At 45.6% G+C, this 13,778-nt stretch overlaps 1 protein-coding gene across 3 annotated transcripts in view; it reads left to right on the top strand.

The window, feature by feature from the left end:
* CLMN (calmin) overlaps positions 1-13,778 on the top strand; it is a 141,321-nt gene that overhangs the window by 116,720 nt on the left and 10,823 nt on the right. For all 3 annotated transcript variants that reach the window (XM_034938074.3, XM_055097987.2, XM_063596108.1), the window contains 4 exons: positions 2,136-3,761; positions 9,853-10,049; positions 11,945-12,005; positions 12,624-12,694. In XM_034938074.3, the coding sequence (XP_034793965.1) occupies positions 2,136-3,761; positions 9,853-10,049; positions 11,945-12,005; positions 12,624-12,694 (1,955 nt within the window). The remainder of the gene's footprint in view (positions 1-2,135; positions 3,762-9,852; positions 10,050-11,944; positions 12,006-12,623; positions 12,695-13,778) is intronic.

Genomic DNA, 13,778 nt, shown 5'->3' with positions numbered 1-13,778 from the left:
ACTGTTCTTAACAATTCTGCTGAGTTATTTCATTTCAGTAAACATTTGTTGGGCCCTGACCGTGTACCACACATTGTTGCTAGCTTTGCGGCCCAGCACATGGTTTCTTTTGGTAAATGTGCCATATGCATTTGAAAAGAACGGGTTTTATACAGTTAAAGAATACTGGTATTCTTTAATATGCTGTTAATATGTTAATATGCTATTCTAATATTCTATATTTATACTGATTTTTCCTGCTTTCCTGATCCATTAATGCAGGAGAGAAATGTTGAAAAAAAAATCTCCAACTGTGATTGTGAATTTATTTCTCCTCTTAGTTCTGCCAGTTTTTGTTTTATATATGTTGATGCTATGCTGTTAAGTGCACAGACACAATTTATTATATTTTCCTGATGACTTGATTGCTTTATTTTTATAAAATTTCCCCCATCTTGAAGTGTGCTTTGTCTGATATGAACATAGCCATAGCAGCTTTCTTATGATTAGTGCTTGTGTCATAACTTTTTCCATTTTTTTCCTTTCAGTGTATGTACACTTATATTTAAAGTATGTCTCTTGTAAACAGTATACAGTTGGGTCTTGTATTTATTCTGACAAACTCTATCATTTAATCAGTACATTTTTCATACGTTTATACGGGTTTCATCTGCCATCTTGGTTATTGTTTTCCATTGGTCTGATATGTTCTATGCTCCATTGTCCTTCCTTCTTAACTTTTTGGGGATTATTCAAGGATTTCTTTTGTGTGCATTTATCCCCTTTATTGGTTTTTTAACCACATCACCTTCTTTTATCTTTTTAGTAGCTGTTCTAGTGATTATAATACTCATCTTTAACATACATCAGCTTACCTTAAATTAATATACTACTTCAAGTACAATGCATATTTTACATATTTGTATATATTTTATATATATCACATATATAATTTTACTTCATCTCCATTACTTTTGCTACTATATTGTCATTTACTTTACTTCTGCATATGTTTTAATCCTCAATACTTTGTTATTTTTGCTTTAAATAGCTAGTAGGCTTTTTAAGAAAACTTTGAAGTAGTCTTTTATATTGACCATGTATTTACCATTTCCAGTACTGTTCATTCCCTCCTTTAGGCTTTATATCTGAGATTGTGTTCTTTGAGCCTGAAGAACTATTTCTTTTGTATTGCTTGTAGCACAGATTAGTTATTCTAGAGCCTTTGCTTGTGAATTCTAACTCCGGGTCCTATATGGGTCTATATCTAGTGATTATTTCTTCTCTTGATTGTGGATTTCGTTTTCCTGCCTCTTCATGTCTTGTAATTATTTTATGTCAAACTTGGTATATAAAAGAACAATAGAGGTTGAAGCAGATGTCATTTTTTCCCCTCAGGAAATACAGCCCTTTCCCAAACAAGTGTGTAAGATGAGGAGCTGTCGTTTTGATCATATCAGCGTCAATAGGAGCTATGTTGCAGTTTTATTTAATTTCTTCTCTCTGGTTTTAAATGATTTGAGGCTGAAGTCAATTCACACTATCGGTGCATTGGGAGTCAAGCACTGCAGTACCACAGAGTCATTTTCTGCTTTTCAGCCCTGCCCCCAGCTGGCTCTTACACAGCAAAATTCCCTGTGTGGGCTAATTAGTATATGAAGAGAATTGCTTTTGTGTTTGGAGGGCTTCCAGATTCACTCTCTCATACAAGCCCACACAATCAATAAAGATTTGGCTGATCTTTCCTTATCTCAGGTGGATTAGCTCTTCTCCAAGTCCATACCCAGACTAGGCAACATGGTCCTCAAGCATGAAGGGGCTGACAATCTCTGCTCACTTTAGAAGGGATTGTCCTGCTTTAGAGCTTGGTTTCATTGAGATTCGTTAATCCATAGCTTTTTAAAAAACATGGTATTTTATATTTTTATTTATCTGATGTTTTCATATTTCAGCAGGAACAAGAGTCTTCTCTAACCATTTACATCTTAGAACACTGCATTGGTTTGAAGTGGCTTTTTCCATTTTTGTTTGTTTGTGTTTTGGGAAAGGTGGATATGGGTTGTACTTAAACCCTCTTCTTACTCATGTTGCTCTGTGCTTTTTTTTGTTGTTGTTCTTTTGTTTTTTTTTTTGTTTGTTTTTGGTTTTTTTTGCAGGAAGATATTTTCGATTCAGATAAAGAAGTTCCTATCGAATCCACTTTTGTTCGCATCAAAGAAACTCCTTCTGAACAGGAGAGCAAAGTCTTCGTTCTGACTGAAAATGGGGAGCGTACCTACACTGTTAACCATGAAACCAGCCACCCACCACCCTCCAAAGTCTTTGTCTGTGACAAGCCCGAGAGCATGAAGGAATTCCGCCTGGATGGTGTTTCCAGCCATGCGCTGTCAGACAGCTCCACCGAGTTCATGCACCAGATTATTGACCAGGTCCTGCAAGGGGGCCCAGGTAAGACCAGCGACATCAGTGAGCCATCTCCAGAATCCTCCATTTTATCATCCAGAAAGGAGAACGGGAGGTCCAACTCTTTGCCGATCAAGAAAACAGTTCACTTTGAGGCTGACACCTACAAGGATCCTTTCTGCAGTAAGAACCTGTCCCTTTGCTTTGAAGGGAGCCCAAGAGTGGCAAAGGAATCATTGAGGCAAGATGGACATGTCTTGGCCGTTGAGGTTGCTGAGGAAAAGGAACAGAAACAGGAATCCTCGAAGATTCCAGAATCCTCCTCTGACAAGGTCCCTGGTGACATTTTTTTGGTGGAGGGCACAAACAATAATTCTCAGTCTTCTTCCTGTAATGGTGCTTTAGAGAGTACAGCCCGCCACAATGAAGAAAGTCACTCTCTTTCACCCCCAGGAGAAAATACTGTGATGGCCGATTCCTTCCAGATCAAGGTTAACCTGATGACTGTAGAAGCTTTAGAGGAGGGAGACTATTTTGAAGCCATCCCATTAAAAGCCTCAAAATTTAACAGCGACCTAATAGATTTTGCTTCTACCAGCCAGGCTTTCAACAAAGTTCCTTCACCTCATGAGACAAAACCTGATGAGGATGCTGAGGCTTTTGAGAATCATGCTGAAAAACTAGGTAAAAGGAGTATTAAATCTGCTCACAAAAAGAAGGATTCGCCAGAACCTCAAGTTAAGATGGACAAACATGAACCTCATCAGGACTCCGGAGAAGAAGCTGAAGGCTGTCCTTCAGCCCCAGAAGAGACACCAGTGGATAAAAAGCCAGAGGTGCATGAAAAGGCCAAGAGAAAGTCCACCCGTCCTCATTATGAGGAAGAGGGAGAAGACGATGACCTCCAGGGTGTGGGCGAGGAATTATCTTCCAGCCCCCCAAGCAGCTGTGTCAGCTTGGAGACCCTTGGGAGTCACAGTGAAGAAGGCCTGGATTTCAAGCCCTCCCCACCCCTCTCAAAGGTTTCTGTCATTCCCCACGACCTCTTCTATTTCCCACACTATGAGGTTCCCCTGGCTGCAGTCTTGGAGGCTTACGTAGAAGACCCGGAGGATCTAAAAAATGAAGAAATGGATCTTGAAGAGCCAGAGGGCTATATGCCAGACCTGGACTCCAGGGAGGAGGAGGCCGATGGCTCTCAGAGCAGCTCCAGTTCCTCGGTGCCAGAAGAGAGCCTCCCCAGTGCCAGCGACCAGGTGCTGTATCTCAGCAGGGGTGGTGTGGGTACCACACCAGCCTCAGAACCCGCTCCACTGGCCCCCCATGAGGACCACCAGCAAAGGGAGACCAAAGAGAATGACCCCATGGATAGCCATCAGGTACTCAACCGTGGGATTTGGGAACCCTGGGTCCTGCCTGGGAAACTTGATAGTTCTTTGTCTGAAGCTCAGCTTCTTGCTCCATAAAATAGCGATGAGGGGGCTTCCCTTGGGACTACCATGGTGCAAAATTCAAAGAGGCACCTACTGTGAGGCTCGGGCAAATGCAGGGTTGGCACCTGAGAGTGAGCACCTCCTGAAATCCTGCACACGGGCACCTCACTGGCTTTCCCCCAGTCCTGGCCCTACTCACAGGGATGCTCTGAGGATCAAGTGAGGTCACCTTTGAGGGTCCAGCAGAGGAGGAGCAGAAATGATTTCAAAAGCAGTCATTGTCACAGGGCAAGGGTTGAAAAACTAACCGTTGCATACTATTCTCAGTACCTGGGCAGTGGGATCAGGAAAGCACATCTCCCTTAACCTGTTACACACACATTTCTAACACAGAAACCAAATATTAGTGCCCAACAGGAATAAGTCCTTTAAAAATCAAAAAAGCTCACCATCACTGATCATTAGAGAAATGCAAATCAAAACCACAATGAGATTCCATCTCACACCAGTAAGAATGGCGATTATGTCAGGAAACAATAGATGCTGGCGAGGCTGTGGAGAAGTAGGAATGCTTTTACACCATTGGTGGGATTGTAAATTAGTCCAACCATTGTGGAAGACAGTGTGGTGATTCCTCCATCTGATTTCAGAACCAGAAATACCATTTGACCCACCAATCCCATTACGAGGTATATGCCCAAAGGAATATAAATCATTCTGCTATAAAGACATACATGCACACATATGTTTATTGCAACACTATTTACAATAGCAAAGACATGGAACCAACCCAAATGCCCCCCAGTGATAGACTGGATAAAGAAAATGTGGTACATATATACCATGGAATACTATGCAGCCATAAAAAAGAATGAGTTCATGCCCTTTGCAGGGACATGGATGAAGCTGGAAGCCATCATTCTCAGCAAACTAAAACAGGAACAGAAAACCAAACACCACTTGTCCTCACTTATAAGTGGGAGTTGAACAATGAGAACACATGGACACAGGGAGGGGAACAACACACATTGTTGGGGGGTGGGAGGCGAGGGGAGGGAGATCATTAGGACAAATATCTAATGCATGTGGGCCTTAAAACCTAGATGACAGGTTGATAGGTGCAGCAAACCACCATGACACTTGTATTTCTATGTAACAAACCTGCACACTCTGTACGTGTATCCCAGAACTTAAAGTAAAATTTAAAAAAAAAAAAAAAGGAAAAAAAAGCCAATAAAGGAAGAAACAAACAAACTAATAAAAAGTCCTTTAAAACTCAAGGCTGGAGTCAGCCTTCATGACCCCATCACTCAGGTACTGAGAATAGTGTACTAACCGTTGGGTATTGCAGCCAGGGGAACCTCATAGTGTGGGAAATAGAAGGGGTCGTGGGGAATGATGGAAGGCCTTTGAGAGGGGTGGGGAGGGCTGGAAATCCAGGCCTTCTTCGCTGTGACTCCCAAGGGTCTCCAAGCTGACACGGCTGCTTGGGGGGTTGGAAGATAATTACCCCAAGCTTCAGCATCATGCAATATACCTACATAACAAACTTGCACATGTACCCCCCAAATCTAAAATAAAAGTTGAAAAACAAAAATATATATATATATTTTTAAATTTTTTATTATACTTTAAGTTCTGGGGTACATGTGCAGAACGTGCAGGTTTGTTACATAGGTATACATGTGCCATGGTGGTTTGCTGCACCCATCAACCCATCATCTACATTAGGTATTTTTCCTAATGCTATCCCTCCCCTAGCCCCCGACCCCCACAGGCCCCGGTATGTGATGTTCTCTCATAACTTACCACTAACATAGGCATTAGAAAGTTAAAGAAAAAAACAGTCATCGTAGCTAACATCTAGCATGCACTTAGTGAACACTAGCCTGTTCTGCAGTAACTTAGGAGAAACGGAAGAAGCCCTCATGTTTGACTCCAGTTTTGATTTTTTTAAAGGACTTTTGCCCGTTGGGCACTAATCTTTGGTTTCTGTGGTTTGAAATTGGTGTGTAAATAGCATAAGGGGACATGCGCTCTTCTGAGCTTGAGCAGCTGGTCACATTCTTATCTGCCACTTGTGTTCCCACTTCATCTGGCCCAGTAGCTCACAAAGGGCCACTGGAGTGATCAGTGAAGGGGGGTGCCTGGGCGGCTGACCTGATGGGGAGGCTCCTCCTGCAGATGCCACGTTAATAAGTGCTGCGTCCTGCTACGGCACTGGGGATCCAGGAGGTGAGTCCGAAACCACATTGGCCATGCCCTGCTGGATATAGTGCACACAGGGCATCCAGGGCAAGACAGCCAGGGAGGAGAAGGGCCTGGGCTCGGCCTCTCCAGCCCTTCCATGAGCTCACCTGCTTACTCATCCAACCCCATGGAAAGCGATGCATCTGGCACTGCCAGGAAGATAAAAAAAGAAGGAAAATCCTGCCTTCGGTGTCTAATGCGGGAGACAGAGTCCCCAGTAACTGTACTGTGAGAGAATGTGGCCTCAGCCATAAGAGATGGGCCCAGCAAAGGGATTCAGGAGTTCAACAGAAGGAGGCTCCCACCCAGATCCAGAAAGGCTGCATGGGGGTTTTGGGGAGCCTAGAACTGGGGAGGGAGTTCTGGGTAGAGGGACTAAGGGTAGAGGTCCCCTAAGTGCAGGAGCCAGGTGGGAAAGTGACCAGCTATTTCAGATTGCATTGGCTCTGCCTCTATCTCAGACCCTTCCCCAGTCTCTCACTGTCCCTCCTCCCCAGCTCAGCTTGCAGAGGGATGACCCTAAAGCACAAGTCTCACCTTATCACTTCCTGACTGCTGTATCCAGGATAAAGTCTAAATGTCTTAGCATGAACTCCAAGACTCTTCCCTCTCTAACCTGGCCACCCACCCCTCTTTGTCTCCCTCCCCTCTAGCCAAGCCAGCATCCTCCCACACCCCCAGACATCCAGGCTCTCCTCTGCCTCCAGGTGTGACTGGGCTGGTCGCACCATCTGGGCAAGCAGTTATTCAGCCTTCAAAGTCAATGCAAATGGCACCTCCTCCCAGAAGCCCTCCCACCTCCTCCCCAGGCAGAGCCATTGCTCCCTCCCTATAGCTGATCACATTTTTGACAATCTCTCCTTGAGTGCTTACCTGATTTCCATGGGCTTTGTTTTTCTCTCCCGGGAGAGTGTGGACATTTGTGTATTGATCTTTGGATGCTAGAGACCAGCACGGTGCCTGACAGGGCTGCCAGTGTAGGGGACAAAGGTTTATTACACGATGGTTTCGGGGTCATACAGCAAATGGAAGGTAAATGAAACACTGAGATACATGACAAAGCCCTGGCTCATCAGAGCCCAGTGAGGGGCCCAAAGGACTGGAGCTGATTGGAGGATTGAGAGAGGCTTGCACCCTGCGGGAGCTACAGAAAAAGTCGGGTTCGAGTAGTCTTTTTTAAGTTTAAGTTTATTGACAGTTGAGTAGTTGGTGTGAATGAGTGGGGTAGAAGACCTAGAAGATTAGTTGAGCCAATAAAGAGAATAAGGGAAATTAATATAAGGGATCAGGTTCGTCCTAAAAGACACTGCAGATTTTAGCTAGGCCAGAAGTGGGGGGCTGGTTTTATTCAGTTTGCCAAATCTGAGCAATGAGGAGTGGCTACCTAAGCCCTAGGAGGAGCAGCATCCTCAGGCCGAGGGCCACATGGGCAGGGCTGCACACTCCGTGTTTGCCAACCGTGGAATGGATGGGAAGAGGGCTGGATGGCTCTGCAGGTGCCAGGGACCACGGCTGCCATCTTCCCCCTCTTCCCCCAGGGAGAGGAACCCAGTCCCCCACTTGCTTCCATGGCCTGCTGTGTGCTGACTTCTCTGAAGTCTCAAAATAAATAAATAAATAAATAATAAATAAAATAAAGTGATGAATTAGCGGTTTGCACCCTCCCTCCTGGCCTGTTGGATGTGGCCTGTGAAAATACACATGTGGCCGTTTGTTCTCGAATGCTTTCCTTCCAGCAATTGCCAAAAGCAGAGCGTGCATGTGTCCAGCACTTGGACAGGTGATTTGGGGTGTGACTGAAAGAGCCCTGGGTTGCAGTGGTAGAATCAGGAGATCTAGATTTGAACTCCATCTTACATGGATCTCACTCTTGGTGAGAGCGTGGGCAGATGAGCTCCCTTGGGTGCAGTGTGGGAATGAAATCAACACCGTCTGCCTCACTTGGCTCCGGTCCGCTGCCTCACCTGCCCAGCAAGCACTGCCCACTGATCCCCAGCCCACCTTGCAATTTGCTCCCAAGTGCAGCCCTTGCCTCAATCCGTGTGGGTGAGCGTAGGGGGAGGGTACAGCCCGTTTGATGAGGAGCCCAAGGTGAGGTCTGGGAGTCTTGGGTCCTGGCAGACAAGGAGATGGGATGAAGCATTTCTCTGATACCTTGCCTTCCTTTAAAAAAAAAAAAGAGGCCAGGAGCAGTGGCTCACGCCTGTAATCCCTGCCCTTTGGGAGGCTGAAGTGGGTGGATCACCTGAGGTCAAGAGTTCGAGACCAGCCTGGCCAACACGGAGAAACCCTGTCTCTACTAAAAATACAAAAATTAGCCAGGCATGGTGGCAGGTGCCTGTAATCCCAGCTACTCCGGAGGCTGAGGCAGAAAAATCACTTAAACCTGGGAGGTAGAGGTTGCAGTGAGCCAAGATCAAGCCACTGCACTCCAGCCTAGGAGACAAAAGCAAGACTCCATCTCAAAAAAAAAAAAAAAAAAAGAAAGAAAGAAAAAAAGATATTTTCCAAGCCAAAGGGACTAGAAAATGGCAAGTTTTTCTTCTGATCTTGAAAAAATAAATAAGCCCTCTGCTTGTTTCATCTTTCAAAAACAGTAGCATTTGACCATTGATGAGGGCAGCCTGTGAGACTATCATTTCAGATTGCTGAGCGCAGCTTTTCATTCCTGCATGGAGCTTAGTTCTCCCGGGGCACAATGGCCTGGCCGCTCTAATGCTCTTATTCTGACACCTGTTGAACAGGTTCTTCCAGCCCCTAAAAGAATTCTTGAGACGTGGCTCCAACAATGACCATGCTCCTGCATTTCACTCGGGAGCCTTGCTGACGGGTTTCAGAGTGCCTGGTGCAGACGGAGGTCAAAGAATCTTCATTACCAATACATGCCAGACATGTTGCACTACCATCCACCTTTGGCCAAAGGCACAGTGAAGATGGCATCCTGAAAACTCTACACCTGCCTGTGCGTGTGCCTCTCCAAACCTGTAGGCCACCTTTGCACCCTTTGGCCCACCTAGCTTCCAGGATTTATTCTTTGGTTTAATTGGATGATGGTTGTGAAGGATTCAACCACTGCTCACTGTAGGAGCCCTTCTCTTCCTCCTCTTTCTTTCTTTCTTTTTCTTTTCTTTTTTCTTTCTCTGCCTTCCTTCCTTGTCTCCTTCTTTTTTCTTCTTTACTTTTCTTCTTTCTTCTCCTTCCTCCTCCTCCTCTTTTCTTCTTCTTCCTTCTTCTTCACAGGGTCTCACTGTGTCATCCAGGCTGGAGTGCAGTGGCATGATCTTGGCTCACTGCAACCTCTGCCTCCCAGGCCCAAGCAATCCTCCCACCTCCATCTCCCGAGTAGTCGGGACCACAGGCACTACCACACACAGCTAATTAGAGACATTATTTATAGAAAATCCTGTGGAATAGTGGGATGTGGTTAATAATTATTGTACCCATTTCACCAACAAATAAACTGAGGCTCAAAAAGATAACATCAGTCACTCAAGGTCACAGAGCTGACTCAGCCAGGATTTGAAATCAGATCTTGCCGACTCTAGAACCTATATTGTTTTAACTCCATCAATTTGTAGCATTTGAAGTCTGTACCAGGGGCCGGAGTTGGGGTGGACTTGTCTCTCATGCAGGCTGTGCTGCAGGGGATTCATGAAGAGGATCAGGGAACAGGCAGAATTGGAAGGGACGCCCTGGCTGGGCCTGAGCAGAGCACTGCTGGGTGATGTCACCTACTTTACACTGCAGCGTGACATACTGACTTGGATTTGGTCATTCTGTCTTTCAGTCCCAGGAATCCCCAAACCTGGAAAACATAGCAAACCCCCTAGAAGAAAATGTAACGAAAGAATCAATCAGTAGTAAAAAAAAGGAAAAAAGGAAACATGTGGACCACGTAGAAAGTTCACTATTTGTAGCACCAGGAAGTGTTCAATCCTCAGATGACCTAGAAGAAGACAGTAGCGACTACAGCATTCCTTCCAGGTATTTTATTCATCTCTTTTCACCCGTAAGGTGGAGCCAGAGAGTTAGAGAGTTATTTGCAGTTTCTGATTTGATGGGGTGGGAGGTGCAGGCATGGGATTGGACAGCAAGGGAAATACAGCTTCATACACAATCCTCATTCTCTACACCTGGGTTCCCCGACCCACCCTCATCATTACCGGACCTCATAAGGAGCAAAAAGGGAAGGATGGGAAGCTTGCCTTCTCTCCTCAGTCTTCAAACCTTTGGGTGGAAGCTGGCAGTGAGCAGCAGATGGCTGAACCATAGGTAGGCGTGGGGGTGAACGCGGTAGACTTGGAGCCTCTGCTGGCTGCCTTCTGGCCCCCAGACAACTACAGGTTGACCAGACTTCACTTTATAAGCATCTTAATGACTTCAAGCATATCCACCTTTCCACCAAGGAGACCATTAATGTCTGGCACGTGGAAGCTGGACATCTCACTAATATTATGGCTTCTTCCACAATTCCCATTCCAAGGAAGTAGGGATGCTTAATTTAGCTTGGGAGAAGGAGGGAGCAGGGAGGATAATGAGATTTAACTGATCTACAGGAATCTCATAGCACACCTCTGCTCTGTCACTCCAAGGCCACCAGATGAGCCAGATTTGTCCCAGGGAAAATGTGTAACTGCTGAAAATCAGAAGACCCTGGTCTCTCCCCTCTCTCATCATCACAATAGTCAGTCAGTGTTTATCAAGCCCTTACTGTACCCAGGAACTTCACATTCATTTTCTCATTCTCACGTCACCTATAGACACACTGGTGGGACTGTGCCTCATATGGCAGACAAAGAAGGTCAGGGGGCCAGGTAACTTTCCCAGCTTAGGGAGTCTTGGACTCAGATGTGTCCCACTCCACATTCCACATTCTTTTTGTGCCCCCTTGTTGCCTGTGATGATGTAATACAAGCTGCAACAGAAAACTATTGAGATATGCATTTGGGGAGGGGCAGGGAGAAGCCCATACAGACAGAGCCAGAGGAGTTGCTGGCAGGTGCCTGGCTTTCCACCTCCCTCTGCCTTGCTTCTGTGCCTGGACTTTGGGGAAACAGAGGCAGGGGGAGGAGGGCCAAGGCACAACAGAAGGCTGCTGCCCACTTGGCCTTTGACTCCCAGCGTGCCTGTCCCTGCCCCTGGGTGTGACTGTCTCGCAGTCATCTATGATCTTCGCATGTCGCTGGGCTCTGCTGTCAGTGCAGGTGAGCACTTTGGACAAACAGTGCAGGGGATTTGCCCAACTGCTCAGCTTCTCCCTAAGCAGGTTAATTCTCAAAGAATCCTTGAGCAGCCACTGTGCAATGGAGTCTGCTAGGCCTGGGGACTTCAGGAGAGGGAGAAAGAGGTCAGCCACAGGGGTGATTCAGGCGGGGCTCCATCCTTCAAGGAAATAGGACGTTACCCTCCATTCCGCTAGGACTGGGTGGAATGTGAAAAGTGCGAGGTAAGCATTCCCACTTGTACATTTTGGACCTCAGACGCAGGTAGAGAGAGTCAGGGCAGCCTGGTCTAGGCCCAGGTCTGACTAATTGCAGAGAACCTCTGGTGAGTCCCAGCACATCGGGATGCTTGGGTTACTTCCTGCTCCAAATGCTTTGATTTTTAAGAATATGTGCCTTGCTTTCTATTTAAAATCCTGACTTTGATTTTTCTTGTAGATGAGGGCCCAATGTGTGTATCACTAATATCCATCCTGTTTGTAAGCACTGTCCAACCAAAGTAGGCATGTTAGATAAAATCTGTCATTTCTGTCCCTGGGTGTGAAGTTGTCGCTTGCCTAAATCCATACGTGGAAACCCCAGGATGGGGGTGACCGTACAACTGAGCCATGAAGAGCTCCAGGTGGTACCAATTCAAAACATGTGTTTGTTTTTCAGGACTAGTCACAGTGACTCCAGCATTTACATTCGACGACATACTAATAGGTCTTCGGAATCGGTTAGTATGTGAATTTCTTCTCTTTCCGCACGGCCCCTGCTCATCAATTCCTTTCCATCCTTCCTCCCCCCAGCCCAGAGCTTTGAAATTACTGACATGCAACAGCTATATCTTTGGATAGAAGACAAGCAAATTGAAACCTTATCATTAAGCACAGTCCAATCAGATATCCGGTTTGGGCAATAAGGGATGTAAATAAAGTGATGATTTTAAAGCCCAAAGCCCTCTTTGTTATAAAAATGCATCCAAAACGCCTCACCTGGGCCCCCCGCACACACACCCAGAAGGATCACGTTCAAAGACAGAGGTGCAACATGAGTCAAGGTCCGATGGACAATTGCACGTGCTCAGTAGCAGATGTGTTAGAACCCGGAGCAGCACACCCCAATTCGGGTTCCGGGTGGTGGGGTCTCTCGCACTCACAAGGGAGGGGCTTAGGGGAGGAGGCAGAGGAATGTATATTGTTTAGCACTTTGATTTTGGATCTAGATGCTGACAGTATTGAGAAATGCCCGGCATGCTCGGCTTTGTGTGTTTAAAATCGTTTTATTTTCTATTTCAGAGATTTCATCTTTACTAATTGGGTTGCGGGGGTTTTGTTTATAAATTTCACTGTAGGATCATTTTAGCTATGTTCAGTTGAGGAACGCAGCAGATCTGGATGACAGAAGAAACCGAATATTAACCAGGTTGGTGGCTTTCCTTCAGGTTTTGTGGGGGTTGTAATAAAATGTTTTTACATTCTGCAGCCTGCCTTACAGGGGTGGTTATTCTCCCACTGCTTTGTTGATAACAGTATTAATAATTTGGGATAATGCAAGAAAATAACGATTCCAGAGAAAATGATGTAAATTGAATATGAGTAGAAAGGAAAAGTAGATATTAATTAACACTGATGGGCAGGGCCCGGTTCCGAAAATGAGTCAGTTTAAAGACGGGTCTGGGTTCTGAGCCTGCAGCTGTGTTTAAATGAGTGGTATAGAGTATAGGGTGGTTTAGTGGTATAGGGTAGTTAGCAAAGGGACGGCCAGGCAGGAGAAGAGGTGGTGGTCTTGTGAGGCTGTGTGGCCCCCGTGAATGCTGTAGCCCCTGACGCCTGCCCATTCCCTGTCGCCACCGCAGGTACAATACTCAGAAGCTTACTGAGCTGATTTTACAGTTTTATGGCATCAGAGCAGACATGAAGAGGGAAAGCAAACATGCCAGGATGTCTATGAAAGTATTTCTTGCTGTCGGAGAACTGTTGGCCTAGCCTAATGTTGCTGAATTGCTGGAAACCTGCCCATTTAAAACATAGGAAACCAGAAAAACTTCTCAAATTCTTACAATTCTGAGACGTCCCCATTCCTGTTGAAGTCATAGAGTTGCTTTATTATGTTTTTATTTTTAAAATTTTTTATTTACTCGCCACAGATTTGAGTTGGCTTGGAAGGATTTAGATTACTGGAATCGGAAGCCTCTGTCTGAATATTACCCAACACCCAAGAGTGTGGTCATTAGAACCCCATCCCTCTGGCTGCTAAAAAAGAAGCAAGACAGCTCCTTTCCCCTGCCATGAAATGGAAATACTAATTCAAGTTTTCCACCAGGCTGGATATGCTCATAGGAAAATAATCCTTTTTGCTCTTATGAGATAGAGGCGTTGAAAATAGAACCTGTAAAGTTGAGAAATGCAGTCGTGTTTTCAGTTTTCTACATTGAGCATTTATTACCTTTATAATAAAAAATAAGATTTAGGCCGCGCGTGGTGGCTCACGCCTGTAATCCCAGCAC

Source organism: Pan paniscus, chromosome 15 (assembly GCF_029289425.2).
Source record: "Pan paniscus chromosome 15, NHGRI_mPanPan1-v2.0_pri, whole genome shotgun sequence".
NCBI lineage: Eukaryota > Metazoa > Chordata > Mammalia > Primates > Hominidae > Pan > Pan paniscus.
The sequence above is the reverse complement of the archived record's forward strand: the minus strand, read 5'-3'. Positions and strand labels throughout refer to the sequence as shown.